General features: G+C 35.2%; 5 protein-coding genes, 1 long non-coding RNA gene and 2 pseudogenes across 6 annotated transcripts; 4 read left to right on the top strand and 4 right to left on the bottom strand.

Moving 5' to 3' along the window:
- Positions 1 to 647: 647 nt before the first annotated feature.
- LOC107171976 (uncharacterized) lies at positions 648 to 1,502 on the bottom strand. Its single transcript, XM_015522238.2, has one exon. It carries the CDS (start codon positions 1,500 to 1,502, stop codon positions 648 to 650), a length of 855 nt encoding a protein of 284 aa, XP_015377724.2.
- A 6-nt stretch (positions 1,503 to 1,508) lies between these two features.
- On the bottom strand, positions 1,509 to 4,706 carry LOC149063135 (uncharacterized). Its single transcript, XM_089215525.1, has one exon. The coding sequence runs from the start codon at positions 4,704 to 4,706 to the stop codon at positions 1,509 to 1,511; it is 3,198 nt and encodes a 1,065-aa protein (XP_089071651.1).
- A 1,157-nt stretch (positions 4,707 to 5,863) lies between these two features.
- On the bottom strand, positions 5,864 to 12,241 carry LOC107171975 (uncharacterized). The gene is made up of 8 exons (XM_089216311.1): positions 12,117 to 12,241; positions 8,129 to 8,178; positions 7,835 to 8,057; positions 7,395 to 7,758; positions 7,148 to 7,300; positions 6,786 to 6,947; positions 6,303 to 6,718; positions 5,864 to 5,929 (listed from the first exon to the last, which is right to left on the bottom strand). Exons 3-8 carry the CDS (start codon positions 7,835 to 7,837, stop codon positions 5,921 to 5,923), a joined length of 1,107 nt encoding a protein of 368 aa, XP_089072437.1. The 5' UTR covers positions 7,838 to 8,057; positions 8,129 to 8,178; positions 12,117 to 12,241; the 3' UTR covers positions 5,864 to 5,920.
- Positions 8,428 to 9,276, top strand: LOC149063134 (uncharacterized). The gene is made up of 3 exons (XR_016189423.1): positions 8,428 to 8,763; positions 8,829 to 8,913; positions 8,987 to 9,276. It is a non-coding gene; the product is annotated as an uncharacterized LOC149063134 (long non-coding RNA).
- Positions 11,956 to 14,712, top strand: LOC149063133 (uncharacterized; annotated as a pseudogene).
- A 602-nt stretch (positions 14,713 to 15,314) lies between these two features.
- LOC149063132 (uncharacterized) lies at positions 15,315 to 16,524 on the top strand. The gene is made up of 5 exons (XM_089216538.1): positions 15,315 to 15,391; positions 15,452 to 15,584; positions 15,648 to 15,824; positions 15,886 to 15,990; positions 16,046 to 16,524. Exons 2-5 carry the CDS (start codon positions 15,518 to 15,520, stop codon positions 16,522 to 16,524), a joined length of 828 nt encoding a protein of 275 aa, XP_089072664.1. The 5' UTR covers positions 15,315 to 15,391; positions 15,452 to 15,517.
- A 3,229-nt stretch (positions 16,525 to 19,753) lies between these two features.
- LOC149063131 (uncharacterized) lies at positions 19,754 to 20,482 on the top strand. Its single transcript, XM_089215524.1, has 2 exons — positions 19,754 to 19,844; positions 19,902 to 20,482. Exons 1-2 carry the CDS (start codon positions 19,754 to 19,756, stop codon positions 20,480 to 20,482), a joined length of 672 nt encoding a protein of 223 aa, XP_089071650.1.
- A 408-nt stretch (positions 20,483 to 20,890) lies between these two features.
- Positions 20,891 to 21,844, bottom strand: LOC149063130 (uncharacterized; annotated as a pseudogene).
- Between the last annotated feature and the right edge of the window lie 1,645 nt (positions 21,845 to 23,489).

Genomic DNA, 23,489 nt, shown 5'->3' with positions numbered 1-23,489 from the left:
GAATGGACTGTATAATCGGTATGTAAGATCAAAAGGATAAATAATGGTGCAACAACTTATGTTTGCCACGGTGTCACCGGGTGCTACTATTCAAATAAAAATGATAATAATAACTAATACTTTAGGTGAAGTAGGGGGCACAATAGTGCTGGCCAGCGGAGGGCAATAATTAATACAATAAATAATAATAATGTTAGGTAAAAACTAATTACGGTATAAACACAATAATAACAAAATATATGTATATAAAAACCGTGTTGGGCGACAGCAGTCCGCTGGACAATCAACGGCTCAAGGTATGGTTGGTGGACGGTACTGGTAGTGATGACGGTATATGTTCAGAATGATACACAAAACGATGACGGTAACAATGGCTATGAACGGTCGGTCGGTAGTTAACGTGGTGAGTCGGACGGTAGGCCGAACGGTACTGGTCATAGGTGCCGGGCGGCCTGCATACTGCAGCAACGCATTTGCCGATATGAACCGGGACGCCGTATAACTGCTTCACGTTCCGAACATACCGGCCTCCTTGAAAGTAGCGACCTTCAATTGGATAGTGGCAAAGGGCACAGCTTAACCACGGGACGACGTAGAACGGTGCCGTTGGCCAACTTGACATCAGCGACCCGGGTTATGGCATCCGTTCATGGGTAAACTTCCACGATACGCGCGGTTTTCCACGTGAGGGCTGGTGATGGTTCTTTGATTAGAACAAGTTGACCCACCTGGAGGTCTATGGCTATTTTCAGCCATTTTTTGCGTGGTTGCAACGTTGTTAAATACTCCCGCTGCCATCTTTGCCAGAAGTGTTGTTGGATTTGTTTGACCAGTGTCCATCGTTGTCGCAAGCTGACGGAGACCGGACGATCTTCGTTGTCTGGTACTGGTATCTTAGCCGGCGGTCCCATCGATATAAAATGGCCAGCGGTTAACGGCGTGTAATCATTGGGGTCTGACGATAATGCACCTAGGGGTCGTGAGTTTAGAGACGCTTCTACTCGATGCAAAATGGTGTTCAGCTCTTCGTATGTCAGTATTTGATCTTGTATGACTCTTCTCAACAATGTTTTCGCCGACTTAACAGCTGCTTCCCACATTCCACCCATGTGAGGGGCTGATAGTGGATTAAAATTCCATGTTATCTGCTTCTCAGTTACATGACGCGTGTAGGCCTGCGAACTGATGATGTCATGAACTTCACTCAGATACCGTTGAGTACCAGTAAAATTCGTGCCACAGTCAATATGCATGTCCGAACATTGCCCTCGACGTGCGAGAAACCGATCTAGAGCTGCCATGAACGTCGGTGTAGAAAGGTCCGATGCGAGTTCCAAATGCACTGCGGTGGTTGACATGCACACAAAGACGCACAAATATGCTTTTGTTATGCGAAGTTTTCGTAACAGTGCGGCCTTTACATTAAAAGGACCTGCAAAGTCTACGCCGGTTTTATTAAAGGCTTTTACGTGGTCCAAACGCGCACGTGGAAGGTTCCCCATAAATGGCTATGGGGACCGAGGACTAGCTCGGAAGCAAGGTATGCAACGATGTATTCTCTTTCGGATAACACCTCGCACCGATATTATCCAAAAGGACTGTTGCAGAATGTTTTGTACTGCGTTGGGACCTGGATGGCAATTACTACGGTGCACGTAGTCAATCAGAACTGCCGTCAAGCGAGCTTCTTTGGGCAAAAGCACTGGGTATTTTCCATTGTAGGACAAATCTGAATGTCGCAGGCGTCCTCCCACTCGAAGTAGATTCTGTTTGTCCAAAAAAGGGGCCAATGTCCGTAACTTTATGGAACACTTACGGTGGTTCCGCAGGTTTTCTATCTCTTCTGCGAAGAAAACTCTTTGCGTCCAGTGAACCAGAGCCCACATCGCATTGGTTGTCTCCACTGTGGCGGGTGGAACAGCTTTATCTGGCACGGCCTTCTTCCGTAAACAATCGCGCATTCGAAGCCAGTAAGAAGTTAAACGCAGAATTTTAGGCCAATTGTCCGATTGATATAGGAGTGGGCATTCGGTTATGGTTTCAGTAGTCATCAGTGTAACTATTTTGGTCTCAACGTGTTCATTTTTTTCGTTCTCATCTGATGCGATTATGTCGATTTTAGGCCATAACTCCTCTGGTTTCTTCAGATAGTCTGGCCCCATCCACCACATGGTATGGTTGACTAATTCTCCTGGGGTCAAACCACGCGATGCACAGTCTGCCGGATTATGTGCAGTTGGCACGTGTCTCCATGTATCTGGTGACGTCATATGCTGTATCTGGGCAACACGGTTTGCTACAAAAGTTTTTAGTTTCGAAGTTGGTGTTTTTATCCATGCTAGAGCTACTGTTGAGTCCGACCAGGCAGTGGTGCGGCTTATCTGTAATGTAGTTAGGTTGGTACGCACATAAGTGATAACTCGAGCGAGGAGTAGTGCTCCGCATAATTCCAATCTGGGAATGGACAACTTTTTTTCGGGTGCTACTTTTGATTTGCCCATTAGAAGCTGACAATGCATGGTCCCGTCTGGTTTTCGAGCTAAGATGTACACAGCAGCGGCGTAGGCAATCTCCGAGCTGTCGCAAAATCCATGTAGTTCGTAGGTCGATCCGGTGCAAGTAACTTGTCGTCGCACTCGTACTTGTCCTATTAGTGGTAATTCATTGTGATAACACTTCCAAGCATCCATCGCGTCTTGGGGCAATGGGTCATCCCATCCAACACCCAGTGACCATAAATATTTCATAAGCTTCTTGAGATGAGTGGTTACAGGCGCTAACAGCCCAATAGGGTCGTAAATACGCGCGATTTCCGATAAAATATGACGTTTGCTAAACTGTATAGGATTCGTTTGGTGTTGATAGGTTAATACGTCACTATTTGGCTCCCACTTTAAACCAAGTACTTTGGTAAACTCAATTTCACCTCCGTTAGTCACCTCTTGGTTTTGTCGATGTTCTTTGGGTAAGGCGTCTAATACCTTAGCCGAGTTACTGGACCATTTACGTAGTTCAAACTGCCCATTCTTTAGAACTTTTATGAGATTTTGTTGAAGTCGAAGCGCACTTTCTACACAGTCGGCACCAGTGACCACATCGTCCACATACAGATCGTTACGCAGAACTCGTTGAACATCCGAGTAGCCACCTGCTTCGTCGCTCGCTAATTGAAGTAGCGTTCTTATTGCTAAGAATGGTGAAGATCGTTGGCCGAAGGTCACAGTGGTCATTTCAAAAGTTTGAATAGGTTCTGAACTTTGAAATCGGTAAAGGAGCCGCTGATATTGTCTATGTGCGGGAGTAACGATGATTTGCCTGAACATTTGCTTAATGTCAGCTGTAACCACAACTTCATGTACCCGGAATCTGATGATTATACCCGGCAAGTCTTGTTGTAATTTTTTACCAGGATAAAGGTTGTCATTCAACGACTTCCCGTTCGAAGTAGTAGCTGACGCATCGTACACAACTCTCACTTTTGTAGTAGTACTGTCAGGTTTAATCACTACTTGATGTGGAGTATAATAAGCCTGTTCCGGTTCGGGTGTGGCTTCTGGTACTATTTGCATGTGACCGCTATCGAGATAATCCTGCATGGCAGTATTGTATTGTTGTCGTAGCTGCGGCAACTTATCTAGTCGGGATTCTAAACGATAAAGCCGGTTGAGGGCCATTTGTCGTGACTGTCCAAGCTGCGGCGGTTTGCAATTGAATGGTAAATGTACAACGTATCGACCATCTGATTCTCGTGTAGTCGTAGAATGATAAATACGCTCACATTCCTCTTCTGCCGGACTCGTCTTTGACGCATTTGGTACTTCCTCTATTTCCCAGAACCGTCGTAACACAAGATCTACACTGTCCAAAGATGTTAATAACGTAGTGCTTCTCTTAGGATTAGTGTTACCAGTGTTTCCCATTAGAGCCCAACCGAACACTGTTTCGATACCAACTGGCTCACTTAGTAAATTCTCCCGTCGCCCACTTCGTATGATGTAGGGGAAAACTTCGGCGCCTAGCAGTACGTCTACAGGTAATGGTTCGTTGAAATTTGGATCGGCTAGATCTTTTAGATGCACCCAATCTGCATCTCGTATATGTTTGGACGGTGTACATCCGGTAATTTGTGTTACTACATACGCTTCGATTGTCATTTGCGGTTCATGGTGTCGTACAGGGCGAATAATTACTTGCGCTCGAGCTTTTATCGTGGGTACTTTCACTCCAGATATGCCACTAACTGCTAAATGACACTTCTGCCGCGATACACCTAGTCTATGTCGACAACTTTCGGTCATGTAGCTACTCTCACTAGCAGAATCTAACAATGCTCGTGCTCTTTGATAACACCCATTGGCGTCTTGTATGAGAATTTCTACGGTAGACATGAGCACTTGTGAGCGTATTGGCAAATTGCCTACAGAGGACAATAAAGTATTTGATTGGTCCTCCACTGCATTGTTGTCCCAATGTAGCCAAGAATGATGGCGTCTCCCACACACCTCACACACTCGTGTACTCTTGCAGTCCACCGACATGTGTTCACTGAAACACAAGTAACATCGATTGAGATCCTTTATCAACTGATGTCTTTCGGCTGGTGTTTTTTGTTTGAAGTCCGGACAATAAATAAATAAATGTTCCGGTGTTGCCTTACACACTTGACACGAGAATGATTTTTTTTGTTCATTTGCATTAGCGTGCATTGGTTTAGGTCTTTTGAACTTCGATTGTGTAGTATGCAGTGTTGTGATTTTGTCAGGTTTTGTAGTTGATGCTTTTTCACGTCCACTTGCACTGGACTGGCCAGCACCTGCCGCTTTACAAAACTTGGTCAAAAATGTAACGATAATTTCGTGGCTGTGATTTAGAGTTAACTCCAATTGACGTTAGCGACGCATTTTCCAAAGGAGACTTGGGTAGAACACAATTGCAGTCGTTTTATACATGTCATTGTAAAGCTACATTCAAACATGAGTCATGGTACCTGAAGCATCAATTGACACACGGGACAGGAACTTTTGAATGTAACAAATGTTCAAAAGTGTTCAAACGTAAGGATAACTTGAGACGACATTTAACGATACATTTCGGTGGCATATTATACAAATGCAAAAAATGTCCGGCAACTTTTAATTTAAAATTCAACTTGTCATATCATATGAAAACTAAGCATAGTAATGCTTCTTCTTCTTCATGCTCAAAATGTGACAAAACCTTTTGTGACGTTAGGCAACTAAAGTACCATGATAACAGAATCCACACTGGAATAATGCCATTTAAATGTACTGTATGCGATATCAGATTCCATGCTCCAAATGAATTATACCGTCATCGCAAATTAATGGTGATTATACAATTTTATAAAAAAACTATTATGTTAGTGTATTAAACTTAATTTTTTTTTCAGAATCATTGCAGTACATAGCAGGTCTATAAGTGTATGATGTTTATGTTTGAGTATTATTTTACATTACATTTTTATAACATAATAAGTAAACGTTCATATAATTTAACGATGAATGTATTGATTTTACAATGATGTACTTATGTATTTTTTTTTTATATTACTTGTATACTATTGCGTACTACTGGGTACTTGCTTACATTTAATATACATTACATTACACCTGCAGAAAATTCATTGTTCTTTTTGACAATTAAAATCATTACAAACACATATGACACATAAATGAATATGTAAACTAAATCGACACACTACACAGTCTATTAGACATTGATAATAAACGAAACGTAGTATTGTGTTGAGGTTCAGAGTGCAGGGTGAAGAGTATAAATATTTTTTTAATTAATTTTTTTTCTATATATTTAATTAATAATATTATAATACATTTACATGACTAATTAATGTCTTAAAAATAATCTGCTACTATTTCCGGAGTGGCGGTTTTGATGATGATTAATGTTCCTGAAACATGAAATGGTTATAAATCAATTAGTTATTTTTTGGCTTGAGACAATAAGTTTTTTTTTTTTTTTTATTGGGGTTAAGGCTTCGACAACTGAGGTCATTAGCCTGTGGTACTGTAGGGGAAGGTACTGTAGGTTGTAAACACGTGGTTGTTTTGGCAGAATTTCGAATGGGCACCCGTAGGTTTCTGCCATGCCCGGGTGGGGGGATGGCGGCCTCTCTCTCCAGACACCGTGACTGTCCGAAGAGAAGTGCCGCCCGTGACCGAGGTTCGAACCGGCGACGGTGCGCGTCGCAGCCGACGCCTTATACCGCCTGGCCACACCGTCCCCCAGACAATAAGTTATTTATGATATTTATGATAACTTACATTTTTTCTTCTATGACGACACAAAAGGTTTGGGGCACCGAATTTTGCTCCGCAAGGGCACACAAAAGGATACACATTATTGTGCTTTACATTTTCGTGGTACCGTTTATTCCTTTCATCTTTAAATCTCATTTCGCATTGAGAACATTTGTGTAAATGGATCCCTGAATGTATCATTTTAATGTGCATGGATAAATTAAATTTTAAATTAAATGACTGACCACATTGGGTACAGTCAAAGTTGACGCCACCGAAGTGGCTTAAGAAATGCCGTTGTAGGTTATCTTTTCTTTTGAATTTTTTTGGACAATAGTTATACTGATGTATGCCAACTGCAATGTGGGCGGTCTTGTGGTTCTTAAACCATGAATGAAATTTGAATGTTCTCTGGCATTGGTCACATTGGTATGCATTAACTGGAAATGAAAAAAATCCAAATGATGCTTCCATAAAAATAAAATATACAGTAATCATTGTTATTACCATTATCATTTGATATATGATTTTCACAATCACTGCTATCATCATCATCGTCGTAGTCACTATTCTGATCATCACTTTTGTTTATATTAATTAAGTCTATCACACTTTGCTTCACAGTTTGCTGTGTCACTGCATCCTCCTGAATGATATCCATACTTACTGCTGTAATAAAAAAAATATAATGTATTAAAAACAATGCTGCAGGTGTAGATATTTGAATTTAAAGTTGGGACATATTGTAGCATCATGCAGCATATGTATGATAATATATCATAAATTTGAAAAATTATTTTATAATAAATATTGTCCCTACAATCACATAAATGACATAAACAAAAAGCTTAGGTGAGCATTGTTATTACCTGTATTGGTATTCAAATTGCTAGGACCACTTATATCATCATCATCATCATCGTCGTCGTCACTATTATTATCATCACTTTTGTTCATATTAATTGAGTCTATCCCCATTGGCTGTGTCACTGCATCCTCCTGAATGATATCCATACTTACTGCTGTAATAAAAAAAATATAATGTAATCAAAACAATGCTACATGTATAGATGTTGAAATTAATTTGAGCATCATGCGGTAAATATAAGTGCTTACATTCTTTTACTGAGAAGAATCCCCTGCAATTATTTTCGCAGGTTTTACATTTGCATTCAATGTTATTTTTACCAAAATAGTGGTGTCCATAGGACACTAAGATTTCGTCGTTTGTTAGAATGTTTCTAATTGTCTTGACACAAGATAATGATTTACTTCGGCTGTGCCACTGAACATTTGGACTACAATCGTGATTGATGAAGGCAACTGGACCAAGGAACATGTAGTCCTTATCATTTATACTTGATGTCACCGTCGAGAAGTCATTTACTCCTGGTATTAAAAAATGGTCGCTGACCGCATACAGTTGCCCGCACAACTCAAACAACACAGTATTTTTAGGTATGTACCTAATTGCCACTACCTTCGCACATAATTTAAGCACAATTAAATAAAGATTACTTATTAAAAAAATATATATAAATATCACTATAAATTACCATTAACTTCGTCAAACCGTTCGTGTCTGACTATGGTATATGGGATTGGTTTCATACAAAAATCATTATAAATTCGTGCTTGTCTTTCTATGATTCGAATTTCAGCATCTTCGATAAAGAATTGAGGAGTTTTGTTCCTGTGGGTCGCTATGTCCAGTTTTTTGTCTAATATAGTTTTAAGGCAGGCGTCATCAGCTACGCATAACACCGCAGCACGACGATCCTAAATTAAAATGTAATTGAGCCCGTTATTGATAAAACGTTTATTGATCATAAACAAAAACAAATACTTACACACTTCAATGGCCATTCCGTATCAACCATGATAGGTTGTAACTTGTAATCTGCAGTAACAATAACAATAACAATTATTAGATAAACTATTATCAACTCTTATCACACAAAAAGTGACCACGTTAATGGTCATGGCAGGGTCATCAGTAGTATAAAATAGAGAATTCAATCACAAGATCCTCATCCTCCTCCTCATCCTCATCATACGCCACCACCACCACCACCACCACCACCTCTCCTACTCACCGCCCGGCCATAGGTGCCGCCGTCCCACCAGGAGCGTCTAAACACAGAACTGAACCGTGACCGTTTTGCGCATGCGCTAGTGACATTTCATAAATTGAAATCTCTTATCTGTTATCAGGTTATTACAACCATCTTATCTTATATCTATGATTACAACTTTTAAAAAATAAAAATCGTTTAATTATATTCAAATAATATTGCAATTTTGAATTTACTTGTATTAAATATACCATAATGTTGGTCTATTTGCATACATTTGTTTGAAATATAGTCTAAAGTCTTTAGTTTCAGGATCATTCATCAGTTTTATTTCATCAGATTATTTTTCATTACACTGCCTGTGAACAAGACTTATATTATGATGTATAATATTGTTAAATTTGTATCAGGTAATAATATGTTATAAACTTATATTATTATATATTTTTAATTATTAAGTTTTTATGTTTTATAGGAAAAAATTGAAACTAAATGTAATGAACCCAAACTAACAATTCTTTACAAAGATGGAAGATTGTATGCTTTAAAGAAACAGAAAAGTAAATAGTAAATAGTAAATAGTCATATTATTTTCTAAATTAATTAATAATGGTTTTAATTATAATCTAATAGCAGTTATACGCAGAATAGTGTAAGATGGCAGCCAAACTCAATGTCAATGTCAACAATAATATTCAAGACAACATGTTGTATGTTACATCATACAATAGATGATTGGACGCTGTCTGCTCTTGGAGCTATGGATCCGAAAGATTGTCAATCTATATTTATGAATTATTAATTTTATAATTACATAAATAATGAATTTTCAAATACAAAATTGTTTTTGTTATTAGAATAAATTAAATATTACATGTTAGTAAAATGTTTTAAGTTAATAAAGCGCATATTTAATTATTTTATATTAGATTTATATTTTGTATTTTCTTGACCTATTATTTCCTTTCTAGATAATCAAAGAATAAAAAAAATATATTTAAATTATGAATAAAAATTAAGAATTTTTTATTATTTTTCATAAGACATATTATCACTGTTTACCTATATAAAAAAATATGAATAATATTAATACAAATATACAATTGTGGAAATTAATTTTGTAAAATAATATTAGCTCATTTTCAATTCTTATAACATCATGGTAATCCTAAACATATTATTACATACAATATTTTTATTGGATCTTGTATTTATCTTTTATTTACAGTACTAAAATTTTCCTAATAAAAGTTTTATAAATAGCTATATATAATTACATGAGAGTTATGATCACACCATAATGACAGGCAACTTTGATCAAGTATACAGTATAGTATTAAACAAAAAATAAAGTTTCCTATTTTATTTTAACTTTATGTTCAAAATGGCGATTAATTGTGATATATGCAAAGAAGAATTTTCGACCAAGTCTTCATTGACCAGACATCTTTTAAATAAACACAATGTAAGTAGTGAAACAAAAAAAAAAGTGTTAACTAAATGTATATCTTGCATGGACAAAACATTTTCAAAAAAAAAATTGCTTATTGAACATCTAAATACACAACATGGAATGTGTATAAAAGAAGAAATAATGCACTTTTCTAGTGTATCAGGTAACACCATGACATAATATAATGTTTATTTATTTATTTTTTTATTTATACATTTACTCTATATCTTGTTATAGAGAAATAATTTTTAATATTTTTACCATTCTTATTAATTTAGAAAATAATATGACAATTTACTATTTACTTTTCTGTTTCTTTAAAGCATACAATCTTCCATCTTTATAAAGAATTGTTAGTTTGGGTTCATTACATTTAGTTTCAATTTTTTCCTATAAAACATAAAAACTTAATAATTAAAAATATATAATAATATAAGTTTATAACATATTATTACCTGATACAAATTTAACAATATTATACATCATAATATAAGTCTTGTTCACAGGCAGTGTAATGAAAAATAATCTGATGAAATAAAACTGATGAATGATCCTGAAACTAAAGACTTTAGACTATATTTCAAACAAATGTATGCAAATAGACCAACATTATGGTATATTTAATACAAGTAAATTCAAAATTGCAATATTATTTGAATATAATTAAACGATTTTTATTTTTTAAAAGTTGTAATCATAGATATAAGATAAGATGGTTGTAATAACCTGATAACAGATAAGAGATTTCAATTTATGAAATGTCACTAGCGCATGCGCAAAACGGTCACGGTTCAGTTCTGTGTTTAGACGCTCCTGTCCCACCACCATATCCCCACCACCACCACCACCACCTCTCCTACTCACCGCCCGGCCATAGTTGCCGCCGTCCCACCACCACCACCCGCCCGGCCGTAGGTGCCGCAACCGGTACACCGCTCCTCATCATCATCATACACCACCACCACCACCTCTCCTACTCACCGCCCGGCCACAGGTGCCGCCGTCCCACCACCACCACCCGCCCGGTCATAGGTGCCGCAACCGGTACACCACTCTCCACCCCACCAAAACATCCAACTACTCGACGCCGCCGCCGCCGTTGTGACGTATAATATTATTATTATCAGTGGAAATAATGCAAAAATTTATTTCGATTGTCCAGGACTCGACCTCGAATCTCTTGCCTCACAGACGACTGCTATAATACCACTGGTCCACCAGACCAATTATGTGCATATTATTTTAGCCATTTAAGTGAAGTATATTTAATTATAGGTACGCTATCACATTCCTGCGAGCAGTTCTATACCCTAAACAGATATCACTTAACACATTACTGTGAACAAAATACCGCGAACTTAATATTATACAGTTTACGAGTAGGTACTATCTGTAATTTAATATTACATGAATATAACACAGCGGTTACAAGTCCGATCTTTGGGTACTAACTGTTATATTTTCTAGTAATGTACATCTATATACGCATACTCATCAATCATCAGACTTATAATACCTTTATACCTATATTGTTCCACGCACACGCGCGCGCGCACACACACACACACACACACGCACACACACACACACACACATTATCATGTGCATTATATACGTATCCATAGAGCATTTAATATTTGCAACATATACATTTAAATCATTAATATATATATAATGACAAATTTATTATATATTATTATTAATATTATCATGCATTATATTATCGTAGCGTGTGACTCTCATAAATCCCACCTTTATGATATTTTTCTGCAAAATTGCATTTTCTTATATTACATTATATAGTAGAATAACACCTCGCGATTTTCTAACAGTAGATCTCCAGCCGTTCTATAACGATATCATTGGTTCATATTATATTATTCATGTATATTATTTAACGCATTAATCGCGTAGCGTAGAATATAGCGCGATTGAAAACGTTCTACAAACATCTTTGTTTTTAACACGTTATTTTAATATTTCCGGGTGTGTGTAATATTATATATATATATATATATATATATATATATATATATATATATATATTGTCATAATGTTTAATTGCGAAACATGTTCAGCGTCTTTTACGCGAAAAGATAATTTAAATAGACATAAAAAGAAACATGCGGGCATACGATTTTCGTGCACTATGTGTACTGCGATATTTACCAACAAATCAAATCGTACTCGTCATATGAAAAATATTCATCGTAAGTATATAATATATTTAATTAAATATTTTTACAATAATTTAATTATTTTACAAAGGAATAAATAATATAATTGAAGTAGTTTCTCAAATTCACGTACCTAATGAACATGCTGGACCATCAAATCAAAATAATGAATGCTCTAATGCGATAACCGATGATTTAGAATGCGACGATCATATATGTATGGCTGCCTTGGATGCATTTGAAAACGAACGGGATACTGCACAAGGTTAGTTTTAAACTCTTATTAAACATCATGTTAGAGTTATAAATAATTTAGATATATTTACAATTTTACAAAGAAATCGCGCCCGCGAATAACATTATTGAAATATCTCCTCAAATTCACGTACCTAATGAACACGCTGGACCATCAAATCAAAATAATGAATGCTGTAATGCGATAACCGATGATTTAGAACGCGATGATCATATATGTATGGCTGCCTTGGATGCATTTGAAAATGAACGGGATACTGCACAATGTTAGTTTTAAACTCTTATTAAACATCATGTTATAATTAATTTAGATATGTATACAATTTAATGTTATTATACGACATGTTAGTATTATAAATAATTCAGATATATTTGCAATTTTAGGTTATTATACGAACATGGGTAATAAACGTAAACATACTGAAAATACTTATACCGCCGTAAAAGCAAAAAAAGTAAGACTACAAAGTGTAAACACATTAGGATTTATAGAAATTCAATCAGCCCACAACCGTAAAGTTGTATGGTATTATTATAAAAATTTGAATAACATACAGAATTATCCAGAGTTCTTCGAGTCCGTCGGATCAGCATTGCTAGAAACTATTAATAAACATAATATGCCAATTAAATTTAATTTAAAACTTGAATCAAAATATAATCGCCCAAACGTAGAAAATTCATCCGAAAATCGAGCATTTAAAACTTCAGCTAGAGAAATTTACTAGGCTTCAAGTATCGAAACTTTAGTTGACGAATCGTTTAAGAAATTATTAGCTGAAGAAGAAACTTATTCTTCACGCGGAAGTGGGTTTACGTTACAATCTATTGACGGTTTACTGCTAGGCATTTATAAATATACACCAATGTCTGGTTCGTCGTATATAGAACTACCTAAATCGATCGCAGACAAACGAGCTATAATCAATCCTAAAAATATAGACCAACAATGTTATAAATGGGCTATATTAGCAAAACATGTGACAGTACAAAATAAATTCCGAGTCGATAAAAATTATACTGATCATGAGAATAGATATAGTTTTGAAGGCATTTCCTTCCCAACACCGCTGACTGATATTTGCAAGTTTGAAAAAAATAATCATAACGTTTCTGTGAATGTTTACGGACTTGAAAAACGATTGCAGCCGCCCAAAAAGTTCCCATCATACGAGGTTTTCCCACTCAAAGTCGTGGATAATGAGAAGCAAGATCACTTTGATCTATTATTAGTGACGGATAATGACAATATGCATTATACGTACATCTCAAATTTTTCAAGACTACTTCGTTCACAAAAAACTTGTCATAAAGGTCAAGTTATATTCTGCAAGCGATGCTTTACATCGTTTGACAAACAGAATTTAAAGTATAAATTAAGTGGACAGGCGGCACTTGAACATCACATGCTAATATGTGGACCACATAAACCCGTACGGCCAATAATGCCAAAAGAGGGTGATGTTCTACAATTCACCACATGGCAAAATGCACAGAGGCATCCTATAGTTATTTACGCTGATTTCGAGGCACTGCTTATAAAAACAGATGAGAAAAAAGGGGAAAACACAACAATCATTCAAAAACATTGTCCAATGAGTTATGGATTTTTAGTTAAGGCGTCTGAAAATGTTCCAATAGAGTTGTTGAGAAAATTTAACATACCAATTGAACCAGTTATTTATCGAGGAAGTGAAAGCAGGCAAGACGTGGCAAAGCATTTTATGGAGAATATCACTGATGTGGCCGCTAAAATAGAAAAGTTGCTGGAGACAAACATAACTTTAATCATGACCGATGAAGACATGGCTAAGCATAAATCCTGTTTTAAATGTAATTTATGCAAATGTGATGTTAATATCCATACCCGTGTCCGCGATCACGATCATTTGACCGGGAAATTCAGACAGACTTTGTGCAATAAATGTAATTTAAGTCTTGTACGACCAAAGTACGTACCAGTTTTTCTCCACAACCTCTCCAACTACGATGCGCACTTCATAATTACAGAACTTGATTATAATTCGAATAGAATAAATGGAATCCCCAACAGCGAAGAAAAGTTTATTTCGTTTTCCAAATATATCAGTAATAAATTCAGTATCCGGTTCGTTGATACATTTAGATTCATGGCCACGCGTTTGTCTACTCTAGCCACAAACCTGGTTACACCAGACTTGAAGAAATTCCGAGAAACCGAAAAACATTTTTCCAATAACGATATGCCACTGGTAACCCGTAAAGGTGTCTATCCTTACGACTTTACTGATGATTGGTCTAAGCTCGAACAAACCTCTTTACCACCAATAGAAGATTTTTATAGCGTTCTGTCAGAAGAACACGTTGAAGATACTGAATATCAGTTTGCAACAAAGGTCTGGAACCATTTCAATTGTCAAACGCTGGGCGAGTATCCAGATTTATATTTAAAAATTGATGTTTTACTTCTGGCTGACGTTTTCGAAAATTTTTGAGATCTATGCTTAAACACTTACTGTTTAGACCCAGCGTACTACTATACAGCTCCAGCATTTTCCTTTGATGCCATGTTGAAATACACAGCGATAAAACTGGATTTACTAACAGATTATGACATGCTTCTCATGTTTGATAATGGTTAGTATATTGGACTTGTGTTATTTCTATATACATAAAATATAATTACGTTTTTTATAGGTATTCGAGGTGGACTTACACAAGCCAGCATGCGGTATGCAAAACCAAATAATGAAAAAACACCAGTTTATAACCCATCAGACCCCAAATCATGGCTTGTTTATCAGGACTGTAAGTTTATTTATAAATAATAATTATTCAGTTAAATACACTTTTTAAACTTTAGGTAACAATCTTTATGGCTGGGCAATGAGCAGATTCATGCCTTATGGCGACTTCAAGTGGGTTAAACCATCACTCGATGGATTAAACGATTTGACCGAGAATTCTCCCATAGGGCGGATGTACGAGGTTGATATTGTTTATCCAAAAGAACTGCACGATAAACATAATTACTTGCCATTTCTTCCGCAAAATAGCATACCACCAGGTTCAAAAGTTCGCAAACTCAAGGCCACATTCGAACCTAAGAAAAATTATATTGTTCACTATCGTAATCTCCAGCAAGCCTTAAGCAATGGTCTCATAGTTGAAAAAGTAAACTGGGTATTTCAATTTTATATTATATTATAAACGTTTAACTTTTATATATTCCAGGTGCATAGAGTAGTTCAATTCAAGCAATCGCCATGGCTTGAGACGTATATAGCTTTAAATACTGAAATGAGAAAGAACGCTAAGAATGATTTTGAGAAGGATTTCTTTAAACTTTTGAACAATGCTGTGTTTGGTATTTTATTAAAAAATTCTAATTCTAACTATTTTTATTAATTTTCTTTTTGCTATCATCTAGGAAAAACGATGGACAACGTACGTAAGCATTTAAATATAAAGCTTGTGTCTAGTGAACGCCGTTTGCAGAAATTAATAAATCGATCGACGTTTAAATATTGCACCACGTATTCCGAAAACTTGAACGCTGTCTTACTAGAGAATAAAATTATTGAATTTTGCAAGCCTATTTATATAGGTAATAAACACTTTTAATTTAGTATCAATAACTATATTTTAATATGTATAATTTTAAACAGGTTTTGCAGTGTTGGAAATTTCCAAGACCTTAATGTATGATTATCATTATAGCGTAATGCAGGCATATTATGGTGATAAGATTGAGCTCATGTATACGGATACAGGTGAATATTTTTAAAGTAATATCGTGTTCATGCATATTAATTTGTGTTATTTTAGATTTACTGGTATACTATGTTCAAACCGATGATTTTTATGAAGACTTAATGAATAATTCCTTCTTACTTGACCGGATGGATACTTCGGATTTACAGATAGACCATCCATGCCATATTGCCGAACGAAAAAAAATTCCTGGACTGTTTTCTGATGAGACAAAGGGCGCGGTTATGACAGAGTTTTGTGCACTGCGTGCAAAGTCTTACGTGTATAAGATCAATGAAAAGGAGAAGATCAAGGCTAAAGGAATTCGAAGACATATAGTAAAGAACCATATGAACTTTAATGATCATTATCGATGTCTGTTTGGTGATAAAAGCTTGAAGGTAAAGACAGATAATGTCTCTATCCGCTCGTTCAAACATAAATTGAAAACAATTAAATCAAGCAAACTAACGTATAAAAGCTTTGACGACAAGAGAGTTATACTTGAGGATAAAGTACATACACTGGCCCATGGTCACTATCGTATTAAGTAAGTTATAATAAAAAATATTGTTTATAGTTATTTTATTTAAAAAATGTTTATAGGGAAGCTGAAACAGATGAACACTTAGGAGTACGGATGGATGAGATTTGATATTAAATCTTATGCATATAATTGTAGTAAAAATACTTTTTATTTTTTAAAATTGTATATAATGTAAACTATATGTAAATCAATTAAAACTGTATATTATGTAAAAAATAATTTAATCTATATATATAAACTGTATATAATGTAAATCGATTGAAACTGAATATACATTTAATTTATACATGATAGAAAAAAGTTATAATCTTAAACATTATTAACATACCATTTTTTAATGCAAATACTTTATACAATGTATAAATTACAATGTACATTGTTTTGGATTGAAATCCTTATGAAAAATACAGCATGGTAGTGTTTCTCCGTTCAATTGACAAAGCCGTGGACATTCCAAATTTTCAAAGTTGAATACTGTGGCATGTGGCATAAACTCGTTGATAATTTGTTTTTTTTGAGAGCCCTTAACGTAAATTCTATCGAATTTTAACGATTGAAATATTTTCTGTATTTCTCCATACTCTACATCACCATATTCCAACGTTAAACCGTGATATAAACGCTTCAGCCAACTGTTTACGCTTCGACTTTTTGCATCTTGTTTTAAAGATGTATGTTTAAATATCCAGTGTTGGTTGGACCATGTTTCAGTATCTACTATAGACATTTCTTTGATAAAGTACTTATGGTTGACTCCTAGAATGCACTGAACGTCCAAGATAGCCGACGACATGGTGTGACATAAAATGGAATTTTTTAAATAATAATAATTCTTTGTACCGAACGGATTGACTCCTGAACAACCAATGAAACTAATTTTTAATATCATTCTTATTGATCCATGAATTGTGAGAATCGTCAAACCCCACCCACTTGACATATATCTGATTCTCCCTCTTACGCACATTTTTTTCGATTAAATAATCATTAGGAAAATTTGTTTTAGATATCTCTTCGTTATAAAAACAACCAGCTATTGGATCATCATTATAATCATGTAACTGATAAGTTGGTGGTATTGTTTTGTTTATTTTCGCTATTGTGAATATTTCTGTTGACCAGTTGGGTAAATACCCTTTTGTGAAAACTCCTTTGTGAGTGCTTATTCGTACTTTATCACCAACACGAAATTTTACTTTTCCATTGGTGATTGCCCGTTGCTTCAATGTCACTAGTGAAGGATTTTCGTCTGCCTGCAACGGCGTCATCCCGTGCGTTCTATGTCTTGTATTGTTATAATTATCAATCAGCATGGGTAAAATTGATATCCATTCTTGTGAACCCAGAGCAGTAAATTCTCTATACATGTTTGTTTTTAAAGTTCGATTAAACCTTTCCACAAAACAGGCTTTCGTCGTAGAATATGTGCTATACTTTTTTATATTATGCTTAGTCATTAACATGTCAAACTTTGAATTATAAAATTCTTTGCCATTATCTACCTGCAACAGTTTGGGTGACCTATCTACAAGTATTGTAGACATGGCTTTAGTCACTTCACACCCTGTTTTTGTTTTCAATGGTACGGCCCAGGCGAATTTCGTAAAACAATCAATCACACAGTGGATATAATTATATCCTTTGTTTTTCTTTGAAAGTGGAATCATCTCGACCAAGTCAGCCTGCCACAAATCGTTTTTTCCATACACATTTACTCTTCGCCTCGTATAATTTTTCCTAGCCGGTCTGTGAAGTTCGATAGCTATGTTGCGTTTATACATTTGGTATTTTCCTTGTTATACCAGATTCGTACAGTTCTTCAAAAATAGATAATATTTCGTTTGAAACCCCAGTGTTTCCAGCAGATTGAGAGGCTAAAAGAAGTCGCAACCTATCAACCAGCTCATTTGGGTCATTCCAATATACTAAATTATGTGTTTGTAATTTCACGCCCATTCCCGATGGAAATAGCTTGCGAATAATTTGTGTAAATTTGTACCACCTTTCTTAATTTTTGCACCGTCCTGTGTCAAATGTGCTGAAGTTTGTATTAGTATTTCTTTATATGTATTTAAATCATTATCAGTATATTGCATTGGATATCTGAAACATAATAACTCAACAAGTCCAGGCGTTAGCTGATAAGACTTATCTTTGATAATTATTGCGTTGTTTTTGAATTTTACTTCTTCTTGACCTAATTTGCTTTTTCCATTAGAATATTTTTTTGGACCATATATTTTATCTTTTTCCTCTTCCTCTAATGTACGAAAAATTTCAGACTGGCTATCGGATGCTATATATGGGGTACCTTCAGCTATAATTTCATTATTAGCGGCTTCGGAATTTTGTAATTTGTTCAACGGTTCGATTATTGGTTTAAATGTTTGCGTTACATAAGATTGAATATCAGCTTCACCTCTTTTCAATGCTTCAAATTTACGTTTAATGTTTTTCTTGGCAATAACTAATTCGTTCAACACTGCACTTCTGTCTTCCATGGTTGAGAACGAACTACATTGTTTTATACAACGACAAATGTGTCGAAACCGTGTCGATACCGTCCGTTGTCACGTTCACAGTCTTTACTTATCACGACGAAATTAAATCTCCCCCTACTCCAACACAAAGTACAAAACTCTTTAAATTCAGAATAGTTCATATCACCCGAACAGTGTTCCATATAAACGTTTTTTAAATTAGTCTCGTCTTGCTTGAATAATATAATCATGTTGCTATTATCTCGAATAAGTTGTTTGGGTATGCGAGCGAATGATTGTGCTAGATAGAACACGTCGATATTGTTGTGTCTACAACGCGTGTAGTAAGAACGTACGATATTTTGATTTTCACATAAAATATCGTCAAATATAAAAACAGAATCTGGTAATGCTTTTTCTGGTGGGATAACCTCGTCGTTTTCGTGAAAAGTGAATAACTGAACGCCCTCTACATCTTTTAAAATTTCACCAAGCATTTTATATTTAGGTTGATCGAGTGTTTTCGAGTATATATAAACGTTGTGAAAACGTATACCATTGATGTTAGTCAATAAAGCATAAATCAAATTTGTCTTGCCGCATCCGGAAGGCTGCGACAAGTATTCGGTAAAAGCTTCCCATGCCTCGATTGGAGACTCGTAGGCGGGTCGACATTTTCCACTGTGAGTTTTATTTCTTGATCTACAAACTTCATTATAAATACTTGTGTAATCTCTGTAATCTAAACATTACACGATGTCACCCGTTCGAAGAAACAACAAGAATAAAGGCGGAGGTATCGTGAACACTCTTATAAACAAATTACCATTTGAACTTCATTTACCGGGTAATTATAAACCATACAACACACATAACATTCAATATAATCAACTCATAATTTTAGGTTATCAGTACTGCGGCCCAGGTACAAAATTGAAAAAACGATTAGATCGCGGCGATAAAGGTATCAACCCCCTAGACTCGCTGTGTAAAGAACACGATATCGCTTATGATCACAGCAACTCTTTGACTGATCGTCAAAAAGCAGATTATATATTAGAAAACCAGGCTTGGAATAGATTCAAGTCAAAAGACTCTAATTTAAAAGAAAAGGCAGCAGCGTGGTTGGTCACTACTGGCATGAAGGCAAAACGAAAAATGGGTGCTGGATGTGGATTCAACGCAGCAGTCAAGGCAGCTAAAAATGTATTAAAAAAAAATATGAAAGAAAAAAACATGATTAAATTAACAAAAAAATGTTTTGTGGCAGCTAAAAAAATATTTCTTAAAAACAGCAAGAAAGCTCGGGTACCTCGTGTTATACCTTTACCGAAAACTGGAGGAATGTTACCACTGATACCAATTTTTGCCGGTTTATCCGCACTCGGAGCGCTGACGGGGGGTTTTGCTGGGTGTCAGTTAAAATCGCGAAAGTCAAAATCGCGAAAAAAAAACAGCGAAAATAAAAATCGCGAACGGTTTTAACAGCGAAAACAATAATAGCGAAAATTAAAATATTCTTTTAAATATATTTTTCACAAAAACCTTACAATACGTCAAAATACTATAAAAAAATACAATTTAAATTTGATATTTTTCCTAAAATTATAATGTGTAAGTATATGAATTTAAAATATTTGAAAAATTGAATAAATAAATAATAAGAAATACAATAAATAATTATTAAATTTGATACTTTAAATTATAGGCAACACCCCTTAGGTATTCTAGTCTGTCTCTATTGTCGTAGTCATTAACTAATTCTTTAAGTGTATCCCTTTTGCGTTTTCTGGATGGTTCAACAGTACCCGCTATGTTCTGATTTATTTTCATTTCATTTAGGCTTTGTTCCTTTTGAATTGCTTCAATAAATTTCCATATTGTTGGATGACATTAACTCAATAAGTTATTAAAGCCTCTATGCCATCCTTCAACATAATTATTTGTTCTTGGTAAACCAGATATAGTAGACCTAAAGCAGTTCCACAGTGAAATAGGGAATCTGGGATTTCTCCTTCTACGTCTATTTGGACGACCAATCCATGTATCCTCAAAATAGGAAATAAGTGGTTCTAACACGTCTTCATTATTAGTGTAATACGTACTTTCACACAATGTTTCAAATGCGTCAATTACGTCATTTTCCGGAACAAAAGCCAAGGCAGACAAGTAACGGACTTGCAATGAAAACTCTGAGTCTGCTTTATACTTGTCTACCATTCCAGAAATAGTTTGGATTTTTCACCAAACACATTGTGTTTGATGAAAAAAACAGCCGTTTTGTTCAGTATTTGGAAATTGTATTTTAAATGCGTTTAATGAGCTTTGTTCAAAATCAGTCATTATTGTTTTTGGATTTAAATTAATATTATGTGTTTTGATTGCCGAAAATAACCTTTCATATGAACTTTGCGTTTTATCTGGCATTAAAGCGAAAACTACTGGTATTACCAAATTATGCTTTATAACATGTATTGTGTATACTTGTGTAAATAATGGAGGACAAGACTTAAAAGTTCCATCTGCAAACCAATGATCAGATTTAGACAGTAAATCTAAATTTTCTTTCGTAGCAAACACTAAAATCCGACTTTCAACTGGTTCAATGTCATTAATTAAAAATGTACGACCATCAATAGTTTGGGAATATTTATCGGGTATTGTTATATCTGTGATAGTAAATGGGTTAGACGGAGCAGAACTATTAATTTGTCGTATGCGACACAAAGTGCGTTTAATATAACTTACTGGAGGGAGAGCTCCGTGAACGGCTTGTGAACACAATGTTGAGGCTTCTGAAACGATTTGATGTGGATTATCTTGAGATGACAGAGCTCGAGTTTTCATTTCGTCTATACAAACACGTATTTCAAATTCTAAATTTGAAATAGTATGGTTATGTTCACTAGGTCCTTTTACAATTTCGTCGTTTCTTAAATTAAGGCGCGATTTACATAGTTCTTCAGTACATCTCCAATACACGGTATTTTTATATTTTTTGTCTAACCTATATAAATAACCATTATATTTAAGTAAATTTTTGTTTTTTTGACTTTTTATAAACTCCATTGCGAAATTGTTACGAGTGAATAATACTGTACGAATATAGCAACGGCGAACGGACGAAATGCGGACTGGTGTGACTGATGATTTGTACAAAGTACAAAATGACATTGATTATCTATTGGTATCATTATTATTATTATTTACTATGACAAAGCTTGACAGTTTTTAGGTTTAACTTCGGCTTATCTTTATTACGTGATCCAAAACGCAAGATTACAAAATTACATTATTGATTATCTATATTACTATTATTATAAAGGTATACCCACTAACGAAAATAATTTCTTACTTGTCGCTATTATTGTTTTCGCTGTTAAAACCTTTCGCGATTTTTATTTTCGCTGTTTGTTTTTCGCGATTTTCACATGGACTCGGTTTTGCTAACGTCGTAAAGACCGTTAGCGAATTCAATAGAAATGAACCTACACATTTGGGCAGAGGTTTATACCTCGCCCCTAATAAAAGTGGCTCGTATAAGATCGAGAAAGGTAAAGGACTATATCTCTCTTCACAAGGAGGTAGTTCGTATAAAAGAAAGGGAGTCCATAAATCTGTGAAGAAAACCGTAAAAAGGAAAAAAAACTAATTACTACGTTACCCAAAAGAGCTTTGTACGATTATGAAATTATAAAACACGCGCACATAATGAAAATACCTCATTTCATCGGAGTGTTTTCCAGAGATAGGTTACCTAAACGTCCTAAGCATAAAGAATCGGCTGTTATCAATTTGGACGTTGAAAAAAGTACCGGAACTCATTGGGTAGCGTATAAGAAAATCGGAAAACAAGTAGAATATTACGACAGTTTTGGAAATCTACCACCACCACTGGAACTACAATCGTACCTCAGCGGATGTAAAATACAATATAATTACACTAGGCATCAACGTTATAACACATATAATTGTGGTCATTTGTGTTTGAAATTTTTATCATGTACACGATAACATTAAACGGCAATTCCAGCGAAATGTCTTGTGATATTTTCCCGCCGTTAGAAGTACAAAATACCTCTCAGCTGTGTCTTTTAAGCCTGCAAACACATAATTCTATACCAAACGTAGAATCGGATTGCAATACAATAGGTTTTCACGATTCACTCGGAAAATGTGTGACTGTGACTATACCTACGGGATCGTACGAAATAACTAACTTGGAGTCGATGATTCAAAAACTATTACCGAATCATGTTACTTTGTTTCAACTCAAGGCCGATGGAAGCACATTGAAATGCTCGATGACGTGTAGTCATGATGTTGATTTCACTATTGAACATAATATATCGAAAATATTAAGGTTTGAGAATAAAGTTTATTCTGCCAAGACACTACACGAATCTGAACGGATAGTCAACATAATGAAAGTTAACTGTATAAAAATAGATTGCAATCTAATTTCTGGTTCATTCAGTAATGGTATACCGAG

This window comes from Diuraphis noxia, unplaced genomic scaffold, assembly GCF_037042655.1.
Source record: "Diuraphis noxia isolate RWA-SAM2 unplaced genomic scaffold, SU_Dnox_SAM2 contig0001, whole genome shotgun sequence".
NCBI classification, from domain to species: domain Eukaryota; kingdom Metazoa; phylum Arthropoda; class Insecta; order Hemiptera; family Aphididae; genus Diuraphis; species Diuraphis noxia.
Note: the sequence above shows the minus strand (reverse complement) of the source record. Positions and strands in the feature narration are given on the sequence as shown.